We start from the raw sequence: 17,057 nt of genomic DNA, 5'->3' as shown, positions 1-17,057 counted from the left end.
CTGGACTGCCAAGCTTGTTCTTGGATAACCCAATGCCAAGCACAAGCCCTGATGGGGTGCTTAAGGTAGCTTCTGGTGAAATGCACAAAGGTCTCCTCAGTGGGTCAGGGGCTGCACCAACTCCATGTCCTGGGCAGGCAGAAACACAGTCTTCTTCCCTATCATGCCCCATCCCAGGGCTCATGACTCAGTTCAGACAGACACTTCTGTCTATCTTTAGGCCACAATGTAGCTGAGAGACATGGACAATGCCTTTCCTGTGTCTCTCTGCTGAAATGGCTTTGGTGTGGGGCCTCTTCCCTCAGCCCAAAATAGACAGCTTTATGGCTCACCTGTTCTTGCTGCAGGAATACTGCCACTGTGTGTACAGAGGCGGAGGGGCCCTGTCTTTTGTACAAGCTAGGGCCCAGTGGGGACATTGCCAGTAAGGATGCAATTATCCTTAATAGCCCTGGAACGGCTGTCCACAGGTATGCTTAAACCAAACCCTGGCAGCAGCAGCTATGGGGGCAGTAGTCAGCTTCCTCTCCATTACTAGGCCCAAGCACTGTGGCCACCTGGCTGCTATGGCAGAACCACACGCCTCACCCACAGAGCCAAGCACAGTGCCTATGTAGTTGTTGAAAGGAGTGCAGTCACTTTCAGCACAGAAGTGGGGAGCTCTCAGGAATAGGAGAGCACACTCTATGGTTTCTTTTGTCCTAACAGGTGTTCCTTTGGCATGCTGCACTCTGCCTTGTCCTTGGAACGGCATGCCCTGAGGGTCAGACTCTCAGCTCTCCTGGGTCCAGCTGGCCCCATGTGGGTGCCACAATCTCAGTGGGTGCTGAGGAATATCTGCAGGGCATTTGGTGATGTGGAGACACAAGAACTGAGATTCCCTGGGCAGGATAGAGTCCCACAATGGGTGCACACCCAGTGTGGTGCCCACTACCATAGCTCAAATTTGGGGGTTGCTGACAGTCCAGTGCAATGCTCTCAAGAAATCCCCAAATTGCTGCCCACACCAATGCATGAGCTTGTGAGGGCAGAGGAGCTCTTCAACAGTTTGGAAACCAGCAATCTGTCACAGGGGTGAGGGGAACCCAAAACATCCCCACTTACCCTTTCCATGGGACCCCAAGTCCTTCAGGATTCAATTTCTGCCATACTTTTGCCTCCTTTTTTCTGTGCCCTAGCTTCTGCCTGTGAATTTTCCAATAGGCCTTGACACTCATCTCTTAATCTTTTGAGTTATGATTATTCACCTCTAACTTTGGTTCTTTTTTGGAGAGACCGGGTGATCAATGTCTCCAGTCAGTCATCTTGAAACTGCCCTAAAATTTTTACATTTTAACTGAGTCCAACTTATGTTTTGATGTGTTGATGTTTGGTGATTTTTATCACCAAACTGAAGATTTCCTAGATTTTCCTTCATGTTATATTCCAGAAGTTTTATAGTTTACATGTAAGTCAACAGTTTATTTTGGCTTAAAATCTGTGAACAGTGTGTGATCTGTGTCTACACTCATTTTTTGCATGTGAATGTCTAGTTTCTCCAGCACCATTTGTCAAAAAGATTATCCTTTCTCCATTGGATTGACTTTGCTTCTTTGTCAAATATGAATTGACTATATTTGTGTGGGTTTCTTTCTCGTCCCTCTATTTTGTTCCACTGATCAATTTGTTTATTTTTTTGCCAGTACTGTACTGCCTTGATCACTTTGGTTTTATATTAAGTCTTAAAATCAGGTAATATCAGTCGTCTGACTTTGTTTTTCTTCAGTATTGTGTTAGCTACTCTGGGTTTTTACTTTTCCATATAAACTTTAAAAAAGTTTGCTGATATCCACAAAATAACTAGCTCACGTTTTGACTTGGGTTGCACTTAACCTATAGATCAATTTGGGAAGACCTGACATCTTCACAGTGTTGAGTCTTCCTATCCATGAACATGGAATATCTCTCCATTTATTTAGTTCTTTGATTTCTTTCACCAGAGTCTTCTAGTTTTCCTCATATAGATCTTGTGCATATTTTGTTAGATTTATACCTAAATATTTCTTTTTAAATTATCAATTTTAATGGCTGTAAAAGTGCTTAAAAATGAAAATAATCAAGATGCAATATTTACAACCATCAATCTTTTGTGGCCAGACCACCTGTTATCTATTTGTGGCTCACCAAAGTGTTATAACCTATTGCTTAGGAATATTTTTTGGTAAAGAATATCAGTTACTATCACTGAGCATGAGACACTAATTAATCTCACCCACTGCCACTTCTTTAGTAAGAACTGGACTTGTAGCCACTGCTATGGCTGATATTCCAATGCCTCAAGTGGAGCCACCTTTCCTATACTCAAATGTCCTCTGTTTGTTGCCTGTCATCCCAGCTACTTGGGAGGCTCAAGCAGGAGGATTGATTAGGGCCAGAAGTTTGAGACCAGCCTGAGCAACATAGTGAGACCCAATCTGTAAAAAAAAAAAAAAATTAAAAAATTAAAAAATTAAAAAATGTCTCTGTCTTTGGGGGACAGGTTCAGATTTGGGAATATTTGTAGGGGGATTTTAGCCTGACTTTTGTTTACCAGGCTTAGAAATATTGTTTGCCCTACAGATCAAATTGAGTCCTAGTTGAATGACTGGCCACCGGCAAAATCCCCATGAGTCACACTACTCTAAAGTCTACTTGGGTACCACTGTTTATGATTGTACCAGGGCTTCCCTGGCACTGAGGGTTAAGTCATGCACCACTGTTTGTCTTTTGCCAGCCCAGGCTCTCATCCTTCCCATTTAAGTCAGGGAGCTCCTTTTGACTGCAGTGTCTTTCACAACCATCTCTGGCCACAAAGAACAGCCACTTTGGTGCTTTTCAAAGATGGCAGTGCTTCCTTCGCCAATGATTCTTTGAAAATCTTGGTGGAGGCCCCCTCAGGGGACACGGTTAAAGAGAGGTAAGCTGGCCACATGTGGAAATACACTGCAATATTTCCATCTCCTTGATATTTTGGATCTTTTCCTGTACATGTACCAGGGAATTTCCTTTTTCTCATCTTCCTTTAGCTGAGTCCAGAAGTCAGTTAGTCCATTTAGATGGTACATGGAAACCAGAGTCATTGGGAAGTGAATTCAAATGGACAAATTCAGGTTTATTCATGCATATACTCTTCAATTTAAATTAGCAGAATCTTGCAATTCTTTCCCTTCTTGGGGTTGACTTCATAGTTGGTCTCCTAGGGTGTGACTGAATCTGGTTCAAGTATTAAGAGTGAGAGAAGTCAGAGGTGGTGGGAGAGGGGTGGGAGGAGATCGGCTTCCCTTTCCAAGGTAACTGCCTTAAGTGAGTTCCGAAGAGGATCTTCAAACAAAACAGGAACAGCCTTGTTACATAAGGAAGAGGGCGTGCTTCTCCTGCCAAGGGAGTTTGGGGGCTTGAGTGACTAGGAATCATTCAAGTTTTCTTTTATAGTCCTATTCTTATTCCCAGATTCCCACTCTTTCCTGCTGATAATTATAAAATCTTGTGAGGCTGATAATTCAGTTGACTTTGTAATTTGGCAATTTGTAGATGAAATTGTGAATTTGGTTTTCCAGTTTTGGCCTTGTGGCTCAATTAACAAAATATTCTTTGAGCTCTGTTGTTTGTAAAAATGCAGCTGTTTAAAAGTTGTAAGCTGAGAATTTAGGACTCAGTGCATCACTGCTTTTCTTTAAGTGGTCCAGTTTTAAACTCATCCCTTGAGTTCATTCTTTGAGTTGTTCCTAATCTTCATATTACTATTATTATTATTGACAATGGCCACTTGGTTTCCCAAAGCCTTGTTTTCAGTGGGTAGTTCAATCCAGGTGACCATACCTGGTAATTTACCTAGCTGTCATGCCAAGTGCTTCCACAGTCTGTATTTTCATACTAGTTGAATCTCAGCCTTTATTGCTAATCAGGCCAGACAACGAGTCTCAGGTTCTTCTCATTTCTTCAAAATTCTGTTTCTTGCAGTCCCACATTGGGTGATTTTTATTCTTTTTCCCTACGGTCCTTGTTGGTCTTATTTTGCATCCTTGAAATTTGGGATAACAGTTTTTGGGTATTGATATGACTCTTTAGAGCCTAATGGTCACTATAATAGGATGGACAAGTGTGTGTGTGTGGTCTTAAAAGAAAAGCATGGACTGTGTTGGTTTGTGACTTTTCTTTGATCTCTGGGCTATCTGCTCTTTTGGCTAGCAGAGATGATCCAGTTTTCAACTTGAGACAGGTCCCATCCCTGCCACTTCATATGTGCACATGGGTATTTACAGATTACAGCCATAAGATGTCCTTCACTGACCTGGTCTCATCCCAGCTTCCCAGCCACCTGTGGGATGGACAGGTGTTCTCTTCTTTGAAATGAGAAAAGAAATGGAGAGGCTTTTTAAAGATCCCCAGGATTAGCCAGTAGCTGGGCCAAGAATGAAACCCACATCTTCCCATACCCTCAATACTGACCTCTCCATTAGGCTTTTCCCTAACACTTGAAGGGCCCAGCTCAAGAGCATCCATGAGAATACCCCATACTATCATCTAAATATTCATAAACAATAGTCAGCTATTGAGCGCTACATAAAACATTCTCTATCCTCCTATATTGACAAATTGCTGCAATTTGGAATTTCCAGGAGCAGATACTGAGACTGAGTTTGTCCTGTATGGTATTTATTAGTGATCAACAGGGAGAGGAGGCAGGAGCAGGCAGAGAGAGAAGTCCAAATGCATTGCGGACTCCACCAAGCCTCGGCCAACACTAAGTGTCCTAGAGAATATATGGCCCACCAGACTGTCCAGGGCAGGTAAAATTTCTGTGCCACTCTTCCTCTATCCCCAGGACAGGGCATATCTTTGGATGAGGGGGCTCCATGCAGGCACAAACCTTGAAAAAGCTGACAACTGGGTAATACCTCCTTCTTCTAGCAGATGTTCCTTCCTAACGACCTGTTCTGCTCAGGCAAGAGCAGCAGGGTAAGAGGACTTCCATCTCTCCCAACTTCTGGACATTCCAGCGCTCACATTGAAGCTGCATATCCCTGACTCAACAGCTGCCCCTGGCCACTCTCGGGCCTAGGGTGCATGACATGGTGGCTTGAGCCACCTTGGGGACAACAGAGAGGCAGGATACCTTCTACCTTCAACACCCTGGAGGTGCGTGGGGAATTCCAGAGTCCTCAGTACTCAGAGACTGGACTAAAACAGAACGGGGCACATCTGCTTTGCCACTAGACCTCTTAATTCCTGAGCAACCGGGAGCTAGAGGAGGTCTCTAAAGTAGGGGAGTAGAATAGGAACCCACCCCTCTTGCTCGAGTCAAGGTATGCTACCAAATATCACACTAAGATGTTGGGAGATTTAAAGGAGGATTTGCACATGGAAGGCCCCGAATTTTTTTAGAGAAAGAGACTGAGTCCTAGCTAGCATTAAATAAAGCAATAGCTTAAACAATCTCCATGAGATTTTTACTATTAGCGGTATTCCTGGTGTAGCCCTGTCAGAGCTGTCTCTCTCTCTGTCACTCGCCCTGGGCCCAACAATCCTTTCCCGAGGCGGAATCCCCCTGGCGGTGTGGGTCAGGATCGCTCTCCGTCCCCTACCCGCGCCAGGTCCCTGGAGCTGAGCAGAGCAGGGCGCTGTCGGGCGCGTGGGGGAGCCGGGGCCGGGACGAGCACTACCGGGAGCCCGAGCTACAGCGGCCAGAGGGAGGAGGCTGCGAGGCTGAGGAAGACAGTCGGGCCCAGCTTGACGCAGCGGCGGCTGCGACTGAGCAGGCCACCACCAGGGCACCCGGGCCAGCCGCGCCAGCCATCCCTCCGCCTCCTCCTTCAGCTGCTCGGCGCGCGTGGGAGTGAGTGCGTCGCGCGCCCGCCGAGGGTCTCAGGCTCTGGGCATCCTCGGCAAGCGAGCCCGGGCAGAGGGAGGCGCACGAGCGCGCGCGACAGAAGGAGGCGGGGAAAGGAGGGGGCGAGGCGGAGGCGAGCGAACAGGAGGGAGGGACCCGCCCGCCGCGCCCCGGCCGCTGGGCATGTGTGGCCGCAGGCGCCCGACGCTGCCGCTGTCCCGGGGCTGAGCCGCGCCCAGGTGTCCCGGACAGTGCGTGCGCGCGTGTGTGTCCGCGCAGGCGAGCACCGCGCCGGCCCTGAGCCTCGCGTTCGCTCCCCCCGGCCGCGGTGCATGTTCGCCTCCTGTCACTGTGTGCCGAGAGGCAGGAGGACCATGAAAATGATCCACTTTCGGAGCTCCAGCATCAAATCGCTCAGCCAGGAGATGAAATGCACCATCCGGCTGCTGGACGACTCGGAGATATCTTGCCACATCCAGGTGCGCGTGGAACCGGGCGAGGGCGCGGGGCACACGCCGGGAGCAGGGCGGGGGGCCTTTGCGGTGGGCATGCGAGGACAAGGAACCCACTCCCGGAGGGGATTGGGGGACTGCTAGAAAGCCAGATTTCGATTCCTCAGCCCTCTGAGGCTGGGGGGCCTTATCCTGGCGTGGGGGGCATGGTCCCCTGCAAGCTCCAGGCACGCGTTGTCCGCGCCCAGTCCCCTTCCCCTCGCGTGCACCCTGCGCGCGCGTCTCACTGCGCCCAGGCTAGGGGCGCGGGGCAGCTGCCTGCGGGGGGGCTCTGGCCCCTCTGGGCCCTACTCCGCCAGGAGATGGGAGCTCCGAGGGCGGAGAGGGGCACCTGCATGTCGCCCACTGGTATTTCCTTCTTTCCTCCACGTGGAGAAGGCATGCATCCGCCGGGTTCACTCATTTCTCTCTCCCGCGCCCAGGCTCCGGAGACGCCCTCAGTCCCGGAACCTGCTTTCCGCTCCGTGTGGGTCCCCCTTACCCTCCGCCGGTGGTCTTCAGTTCTCCGCGTGGGGCGGTGGCGAAGTTTCCCCAGAGTGAGAGAGGCCGGGCTGCCCTGGGCGCCAGCCTTGAGGGATGGAGCGCGCGCGCTGCGTCTGACGGGAGCTACCTCGAAAGGAGTGTGTGAAGTCTGAGTGTTTCAGAGAAAGGAAAAGAAAGGATTGTGAGGCCAGCAAGTGTGGAGCCCTGCAGGAACCTGGGTCCTGGGAAAAAGCGCCCTGTGGAATCTTGGTGGACATTCACTGTCACCCAAGTTGGAGGAGAAGGCTAGTTGTTTGGGTGAAGGCAGCTTTGCTAGCAGCCCTGTGCTTGGGTAGTAAATGCCTCTGGGCTGTCAGGAGAGCTAGTGTGAGCTGCAAAGGTGTGCGCGCGTGTGCGTATTTGCGGTGGGTGAATATGTAGGCAGGTGAGAGCTCCTCTTCCAGGACCTCAAAGATGCCCCACTTGGTGCGCACACAATCAGGAAAGGTTGTGTCAGGGCTCAGCACAATTAACTTCTGAATTTTAAATCTATTTAACTATTTATCTCCGGAATTTCCTTTCTCACCTACCCTAGTCCAGTCTTGAGGCTCTGGGACCGAGCTGTTGTTGTTGTTGTTGTTGTTTTTTAATACATTTAAATACAAGGCACATCACCCATGTCAGTGGGAGGTGAGTGGGGCAGCATCTCCCAGAGTAGGAATCAGCCTCTAGGCTGTGCAAACCATGAAGGAATGAAAGGACTTTCCCTGTTTTATTTTTATTTAATTTTTGTTAGTGGGAGTGTGTGACATGTTGGGGGCAGTTGCAATTAATTTGTAACCTGACAGCTGGACAAAAGTCAAGGTAGGAATGTGATGCCCCATGATCTCCCAGGAAAGTAGGCTCCCACTGAATTTTCTGGAGGATCTTGAATTTCATTCTGACCAAGCAGCACTGCTAAATTTAATAATAAAAGGATTAGCAGGATAGGCAGTGTTTCTACTGCCACAAGGGTTGCACAGAAGCATCTGGCATGTACTAATAGTCTTGTGATCCAGAGAGTGTGGTCTGTGCACTTTGCTTGAAGTCCTAAAGTGTGTGTACAGGTCCTTTAACTCATAATGAATGTGTAGATGATGGAGGTGCCATCAGGGAGAGAGGCTGCTGAGGTCTCCTCTGTCTCTCAGCCCTCTTCTGCCCTGTCCCACTTGGTGTTGACATTTTTCCCCTCCCTCAGGATGAAGTCTTCCTTAGAATAATAAATATTCCCCAAAGGACATGTATTTGTTGTCTCGTGTTTTGAGAAACAATGAATTGTAGCCAGTCTAACAACAGTGTGAAAAACTCTAGTGCTTATGACTCAACTAGTGCCAAAGAGGTTAAAATGTTACGTTTCAAAATGTTGGCTTGGATACTGATTTTTCAAAAAATTAGATGTTTCATTTTGTGATTCATCTTTCTCTGCCCTTTCTGCCCCCAAATTAGGATTATTATTTAACCAATTAAAATGAATTAAAATATTTTATTTGGATAACTTTGGACCTCATACTTTCCTAGAGTACTCCAGACCAGGGATTGAAATTGCCCTTCCACGTATCAGGTTACAAAGACTTCCCATTTGCTCAGAGTGAGAACAAAAGGATTAAAAAACAATGTGAAACAAAGCCATTTGGAATCACTGGCACTTGTTTTGGGTGAATCCATCTGTGTTTGCTTCCTTCCTTCCTCCTATAGAACTACACAGTTAAAGGATTGTATATACTGTCCACAGAACGTCACCCTCTCTCCATAGCCCACATCTGCCTATCTGAGTTAGGAGCTCTCATCCCTGGTGCCTGCCTGGCTCTAGAGCAGGAGTGTCCAATTTTCTGGCTTCCCTGGGCCACGTTGGAAGAAGAAGAATTGTCTTGGGCCACACATAAAATACGCTACCACTAATGATAGCTGATGAGCTTAAAAAAAAAATCACAAATAGTCTCATCATGTTTTCAGAAAATTTATGAATTTGTGCTGGGCTGCATCCAAAGCTGTTCTGGGCCACGGGCTGGATGAGCTTGATCTAGAGGCTCTGTAGGAGGAGCAGGAGCTCTTGGACATGTGTTAGTTGTTCACTCCTCTTCACTCCAGGAGTGCTGCCTATGGAGCCCAAAAATAAGTGGGGGAAACTCAAGCCACACATCCTTGGGAGTTCATTAGTCTGTGTTCTCTAGTAGGTGAGCATTCCAGATTGAAAGAAAAAAGAGTCACTCAAACAGTTTTCTCTAGTAAGGTGCTGGAGGGTGGCTGCATGTGGTAGATGCAAGGGATGACAGAAACCTTCAGGCCTATTGCTTGAGACCATGTGAATAGCTCTAGGTGCCATTTCTTGAGCATCTCTCATGTGCCAGCCTTTTCCACTCATTTATGTCTGCTCTCTACCACCAACCTTTGAGTAGGTATTATTCCCTTCTTTTGGATAAGAAAACTGAGCAGCTAATAACTTAAGTGACTTGTTCAAGGCCATATCTCTAAAAAGAGAATGAGCAGCTGGAATTCAAATCCAGAATTGTCTGGATCCGAAGCTTATGTATGTCTTTGACATATTACCCCATAGTTAAAATAGCTGAAGTTTCAGTGAAATTTCCAGACATGGATAGAGGTAAATCCAAGGTACGGGGGTTTAAACCAGTGACTGAAGGCCAGTTGGGATTCATGATCTGAAAGGGCAAAGTGACCCACTTTGCCAGTTTGCAAACTTAATGTGTCCTGAGTCTGCCAGGCAGGCTGGCATCCCAGAGCTGATTGGAATCCCACATCCAAACGTCACTGGGGGCCATTTCCACCCCCCGGAAACATGGTATTTGCCTTTAAAGAAACTATATGCATAAATGCTTTGTTAGGTTCGATGCACAGTGTCCTTATATTTCAGACTGTAGTAGCCCCAAATTATGCCTATGCATCAAAAGAGGAACCAAGCCAGAAACTAAGGGAGAATTGCCTATTTGTGCTCTGATTACAGGGTGTGATGGTGAAAGCGCATGTGTTTTGTTCCTCTTCAGTGTGCCTTCCACAAGGGGCAGAAGGTGGAATATTCTCCTTGCTACCTCCCCATCCCCTAAGATCTTTGCATTTACCACCATATAGAGGATAGGAAAGAGCTTTTGCAAAATAACAGCTTTTAAACATTCCTTTTCCAAATCATATAATTTTGGTGGTATTTGGGCAACGAAAACTTTCAAACATACAACCTAGTGGCCCAGTCTTAGCAGACTGGTGGTCATTTCCAATAAGAGATGTGGAAGTCATTGGCTCTGTCTCTTTTCGCAGGGTCTGGGATGCTGTCCCATCATATCATTTGCTTGTGAATGTTCAGGTAGGATGGAAGATAGAGGAATTCCAAATAGGGCATAAAGGGGAGTTTGGGGTACCAGATAGAGGCCTGGGGAAGGGAAAGAGTTGCTGAATGCTCCTTATTGGGCTTTTCCAATTGAGCTAACCCTTGAAGTCTGGATGTTGTAGGAGGATAAGGTTTGGCTCTAACTCTTCATTCAACCTTGCTACTTTAATTAGAGTGGAGTCCTAGCCATTTTCTATCCACCTTTTTTTTTTTTTTTTTTTTTTTTAGATACTGGCATTGTCATTCACAGCTCTTGCTAATGAACTTGCCATTTTTAATACTGACTTTTTGAGGTTACATAGACTTTTTACATAGACATTAAGGATGTTTACTGACTCATATATTCATACTTTGGCAAAGCCGGGTAAGTGTGGCTGACATAGTTGGAATTGGCTGAAAATGTGTATTTGTCTTTGACTAGAAATCCTAGCATAGTGCTTTGCATGCAGTAGGAACACAATAAATACCGATGTAGATTGAATAATTTCCTTTCTAGACTGTTAAATTCACAAGAGTAGGAACATTTTGATGTTCTCCGCGGAGTCCCTAGTACTTAGAATAGTGCTTGCTATTCTATATAATATAATATGTGCACGTTAAACACCAGTGGAATGGATGAGTGCTAACCTTCCCAATATTTATTCTAGCTCATTACCTGTCAACATGAATGTAGCATGCCAGCATTGGATCGGGAATCAGATGTGTGGTTTAGTTATGTTACCAACAAGCTGTGTGATCTTGAGTGAGTCATTTGACATTTGGAGTCAATTTTCTTTTCATTTGTAAAACAAAAGAATTTGGTTAGATGGATGCTACAGTTTAAAAAGTCTGTGGTTTTATTATTGACTAGATAAATTACATTTGAATGAAGCGTTGCTATTGACAAAGTGGTAGTGTTCATATTATCTCATATGAATTTCATAACTATCAATTATCTCCATTCTGTGGATGTTATTTTGTTACTATTATCTCAATATTGTATTACTAGATATGGAAAATGAGATTCAGAGAGGTTAGCAGTTTGGGTAACCAAGCAAATAAGTTGGTCAGGACCCAGGTCATTTGACTCAAAATCCAGAGCTCTTTCATCTTTGGAACACTGCCTCTTGGGACTAGATGATTAGGCTGCTTTTGGCTGCAAGTAAAAGAGTAGCCAAGTTAAAGTGGCCTAAATAATAAGGACACTTATTATCTTAGCTGCAAAAAGTCCAGACGGTGGGCAACTTCAGGACTGTTCCAAAGATCTGCCTGGACTTAGTTGCTGCCTCCCGTCTTTTCACTCTGGCATCTTCAGTGCATTAACTGTGTCTCTATAGTCTCCATGATTATGAGGTGGCTGCAGTAATTTTAGATGTCAGTCAGTCACTGCCACATCCACTGTCCAAGAAGAGGTGTTTCCTCATGCATTTCCTTTTTATCACAGAGGAACACTTTCCCAGAGTCCCCATCAGTCTTCCCATCAGATTCTATTGGCCTGGATTGGATCATATGCCCATGCCCTAGCTGCAAAAGTGTCTAGGAATATATGCATCTGGCATCTTTCCTCTCTATAATGGGAAGTGGCTTTGCCATTATGGAAGGAATGGAATTATGTGTGTGTGTGTGCATGCACATGTGTGTGGTGGGGAGGAACAGCTGTTGGCTAATCAAGCAGGAGTGTCTTTCAGAATACGTCAAATTGGGTTGCAATTACTGTTACAATAAACCTCTCATGAGAGTTTAGTAAGATGTTATCTCAGCCTTGGCTTTTTTTAGGCAATCTTTGTATCATCAAATTCCAGAACAAGAAAAATTATGAGAGAGTCTTTTGTAGTGTGTTGTTAAATATCATTTCTGCTCTTGTGGAACTGGTGGGTTCTGGGCAGCTAAAAGGCATCTTGTTCAGAGCAGGCACAGCTCTCTTCAGCAGACAAACTTTATGCTTGTTCAAGTAGCGTGGTGGCAAAGTGGTCCAGAGCATATGTTCTGGAGTACTGCTTGCTTGGGTTTGAACCCTGGCTCTGCCACTGACTAGCCAGGTGACTTTGGGGAAGTCACTTTTCCTCACTGGGCCTCAGTTTCCTCATCTATAAAGTGGAAATAATAATAATATAGCCCTTGTGGACTTTTTGTAAGGATTAAATAAACATTATATGTCAAGTGCTTAGCTTAGTACCTGGCACATAGTGAGAGCTGAAAAAATAGTGACTGTTGTCTTAGTGCTTTGTGAAACTATATAAGAGGTAATCCTAAGTGGTGGCAAGGCTTTGACTTAGAATCAAATGACTTTAAGCCTAAACTCCAACCCTTTCTGATGGTGCAGGACCTTAAGCAAGTCACTGGGCCTCCTGTTCTTCATCTGAGAAATGAGAGTAATAATTCCTCAATTGCCAGTCTCCATTGGGTTGTTGAGATGGTTTATGTAAAAGCATGTTGTAAATGTTAAAATATCACCCAAATACAGAGTACTATTCTAATCAATTTAGTTGAAAAAAAGGATAGCTTCTTATCTGTTGAAATGGGAATGACATTATCATGTGCAAACCTATATCTGTGCTAAATATCAGGCCCCATGATGATCCTGCTGGTGAAATCCAAGCTAGGTCCAGCTGGCAGCCACAATTTTCTGCTAGTAAGGACAATTCAACATTTTTCTCTACCAAGCTCTTCTGGAATGCCATTCAGAGTCTACTGAAAATCAGACACAAAAGGAATAGAGGAGAGAGGCAGTTTGTTAAATACTGTGGCACAGCTCTGACGTTTTTAGACCTAGATTATATGGGCCAGTTCTTTATATTAAGTATATCCTAAAAAAAATGTAATGTTATTCCAATGGTCTGCTAAGATCTTATGTCTTGATATTTTCAAAGCAAAGGCAAAGTGTATTGACTTCAGGGAGAATACAATACAAAGTGTATTGACTTCAGGGAGCACATTGTTTGAACGGTGTATCCACTAGAATTCTTTCAACTACATGCAGCAAATTCTAATTCAAACTGGCTTTAACATTAAGGATGTTTACTGACTCATATATTCAGAAGTCTTGAATTACGTATTTAATTCAAGGACTGTGGCTCTGTTTCTCTGGGGTTCCTTTGCCTCTTCTTGCCATTTGGGATGGCTCCATCCTCAGGCTGGTAGTGAAATGGTTACAGCAGTGCCAGTTCTCACATTTTCATAGGATACCCTCCAGAGGAAGAGAGAAGCCACTTCCAATTCAGCATCCCAAGCAGAAGTGTACAGTCATTCTGATTGGACCTCCCAGGTCACATGCTCACCCCAGAAGCAGTGACTATGACCAGGGGAACAGAATGTACTGATTAGCTTAAGGTGCAGAACTCGACCCTGGGACTCAGGGTGGAATCAACTTCCCCTGTGGTGATGTTCTGCCAGGGGAAGAGCAAATACCTAAAATCAGATGGGAGGAAGGGGGAAATGGCTCCTAGAAAGATAATCCACAATACCTACTCTAGATGCTTTGTAGGTGTTCTCTAGGGTAGGTGGTTCTCAAAGTGTGGTCTGGGGAACTCTGGAAGTCCCTGTGATCCTTTCATGGAGGCCATGCTATTAAAAAAAGTATTTTCAAAATAATGCTAAGATATTGTTTGCCTTTTTGGATAACAGTTTTATTGAGATATAGTTCACATTCCTTGTAGTACACCCACTTAAGGTATACAATTTTTGATATATTCAGATAGTTGTGCAGTCATCACCACAATCAATTTTAGAATATTTTCATCATCCCCAAAATGAACCTTTGCTCTTCAGCAGTCATACCTTCATTTCCCTCCAGACCTCTCAGTCCTAGGCAACCACTAATCTACTTCCTGTCTATATAGAGTTGTCTATTCTGGACATTTGATAAAAATGGAATCATAAAATATGTGAACTTTTGTGTCTGGCTTCTTTCATTTAGCACAATGTTTTCAAGGTTTATCCACATTGTAGCATGGGTCAGTACTTCCTTCCTTTTTCTTGTTGAATAGTAGTCCATTGCATAGATATATCACATTTTGTTGATCCATTCATTAGTTGATGAACATTTGGGTTAATGAACATTTTGGCTACTATGAATAATGTTGCCATGAACATTCCTGAAAAAGTTGCTCTCTATACACGTTTCTTTTCTCTTGTGTGTATACCTAAAAGTGAAATTACTAGTCATACGGTAACTCTGTGTTTAATCTTTTGAATAACTGTCAAACAGTTTTTCAAAGTGGCTGCACTGTTTTACATTCCCACCAGCAGTGTAGGAGGGTTTCAATTTCTTCACATCCTCTCCAACACTTGTTATTTATCTATCTGTTTGATTATAACCATTCTAAGTGGGTGTGGAGTGGTATCTCATTGTGGTTTTGATTTGCATTTCTCTGAAGGCTAAAGTTGAGCATCTTTTCATGTGTCTATTAGCCATTTGTACATCTTCTTCAGAAAACTGCCCATTTAGACCTTTTGCCTATTTTAAAATGGGTTGTCTTTTATTTTTAAGTTGTAAGAATTCTTCATATATTTTGGACACAAACCCCTTATACAATAAGTGATTTGCAATTTTTTTCCCCATTCTGTGGGATATCTTTTACTTTCTTGATGGGGTCAAAAAAGCTTTTAATTTTGATAAAGTCCAATTTATATATAATTTTTGTTGCTTGTATTTGTGATGCCATAGCTAAGAACTGTTGCCCAATTCAAGGTAATAAGGATTTATGCCTGTTTTCATTAAGCAGTTTTATAGTTTTAGCTCTTATATTTAGGACTTTGATCCATTTTTAAAATTGATACATAGTTTGCATACCATAAAATTAATCATTTTAAAGTGTACAATTCAGTTGATTTTCATATATTCATAAGACTTTGCAACTGCAATCACTCCCTAATTCCAGAACATTTTCAACACCCTAGAATAAATCTGTACCTATTAACAGTCACTCCCCATCTTTGATCCATTTAGAGTCAATTTTGTATATGGTGTGAGGTAGGGGTCCAACTTTATTCCTTTGCATGTGGATACCCAGTTGTCCCAGCACCATTTGTTGAAAAAAATAACTCTTTTCCCCATTGAATTATCTTGTCACTCTGATGAGATGTTGTTTACCTTTTCCACTTTCAGTCTTTCAGAAGTGTACAGTGGAATTTTCTAGAGGCTACAAGATGTGTGAAATTACAACACATTGAATGAAGAAGCATATATGAGAATACACCTCTTTGTTGAGTCAGTCATTAATGATATTTGCAAAAATGTAAAACAATGCTGCTTTTATCACTATTTTGTAAAATAAAGCTATTTTTAAACAAAAATATGTTATTTACATTAATGTACAGTGGGTTTATTGTTATTTTTAAATGAATTAATAATTGAATATTTTGGATAATTCTATAGATGTATAATATAAACAAAGGTTTTGCAGATGCTCAGCAGAGTAAAGGAGTTTTGAGGCCAACATACTGAAGAATTGCTGGGTGCAGTGGCTGGTGCCTGTAATCCCAGCACTTTGGGAGGCTGAGGTGAGCAGATCGCATGAACCCAGGAGCTTGAGACCATCCTGGGCAACATGGTGAAACCCTGGGTTTACAAAAAATACAAAAATTAGCTGGAATTGGTGCATGCCTGTAGTCCCAGCTACTTGGGAGCCTGAGGTGGGAGGATTGCATAAGCTAGGGAGGTGGAGGCTGCAGTGAGCCATGATTGTGCCACTGCACCCCAGCCTGCGTGACAGTGAGACTCTGTCTCCAAAAAAAAAAAAAAAAAATGCTGGTTTAGGTGACTGTCCATTTATTGAACTTCCAGAAAAATTAAAAAAAGCCAAAATCAAATAAAACAAAGTAGAACTTACATGCATCTTCTATGCCTCCAAGATCATAAGTTACAAGTACCCCAAGTGATGTCAATTAAATAAAAAACACTGCGTGTTCACAGAAAATATGTACATTATATTTGGAATTCTTAGTAGTAACTATGCACGTGTGTATGTGTGCGTGTGTGTGTTTTGTCTGCGTTTATATTCAAAATATTAACAGTAGAAGGACAAGGCCAAGCTCTACTGTAGTAAGCATTCTCTAATTGCAGTTGCTCTCTAACTGAATCCTAACTTTTTAAACTCTAATAATCGTATAAAGCTGTGTCTTGTTTTGAGACCCTTCTTTAGATCATGGAAAATATACAGCTAAACATGAAGTATTTAAACTGTAAACCATTTGAATCAGGCCCATTAGTCACTTGAATTATTAAGTTGTTACTTCTTTTTCTGAGTAGGCATTTTGGGAAAACAAAAATGTTGCAGGAATGGAAATATCAGAATTTATTCTACGAGAATCTGAGATTCACATGGCATAAGTGTTAGGCATTGGGAAGATAACATGGCCCTCTTTTAGTTCTCACCCTGTGATGGAGAATTTCAAGTTGCTCTTCCCATGAAGTAACAGAGAGCCAGAGTTGGGAAAAATAATGGGACTAGGGTCAGGAGCCAGTGGGCAGATTTTGCAGCTGAGGTTTGAACTTGACTCAGGCTCAGAAGAGTCAAGTTCAGCATTGAGCCCTGGGAGAAGTGTGTAAGTGCTTCTCAGTCGGATGTTCCTGTGGATTTTCTCTGTTCTTCAAATGCAGACTCGGATTCAGGAAGTCTTGGGAAGAGCCCTGAAATTTGACATTTTTAGCATGCTTCCAGGTGGTGCTTGTGTGGCTGGTCTGTGGACCACATCTGGAATAGTCAGACATTAGTGGAATTTACCTTTCTCCTAATAATATTGCTAAGCTCCTTGAGTGGAGGGATCTGTTCCTTTTGTTCCTCCCTCGATTGTGCCTCACTGGGCACATTTCTTTCAGTAGATGTTCAATGAGTGTGGGTAAGTGAGTGAATAAATAAAGAAATCCATCCTGGTGTGT

At 43.8% G+C, this 17,057-nt stretch overlaps 1 protein-coding gene across 2 annotated transcripts in view; it reads left to right on the top strand.

The window, feature by feature from the left end:
• The first annotated feature begins 5,742 nt into the window (after positions 1–5,742).
• FRMD3 (FERM domain containing 3) overlaps positions 5,743–17,057 on the top strand; it is a 305,527-nt gene continuing 294,212 nt past the window's right edge. For both annotated transcript variants that reach the window (XM_010384033.2, XM_010384032.2), the window contains exon 1: positions 5,743–6,327. In XM_010384033.2, the coding sequence (XP_010382335.1) occupies positions 6,181–6,327 (147 nt within the window). In that variant the 5' untranslated portion in view covers positions 5,743–6,180. The remainder of the gene's footprint in view (positions 6,328–17,057) is intronic.

Source organism: Rhinopithecus roxellana, chromosome 16 (genome assembly GCF_007565055.1).
Source record: "Rhinopithecus roxellana isolate Shanxi Qingling chromosome 16, ASM756505v1, whole genome shotgun sequence".
In the NCBI taxonomy this organism is placed as follows: Eukaryota; Metazoa; Chordata; class Mammalia; order Primates; family Cercopithecidae; genus Rhinopithecus; species Rhinopithecus roxellana.
The sequence above is the reverse complement of the archived record's forward strand: the minus strand, read 5'-3'. Positions and strand labels throughout refer to the sequence as shown.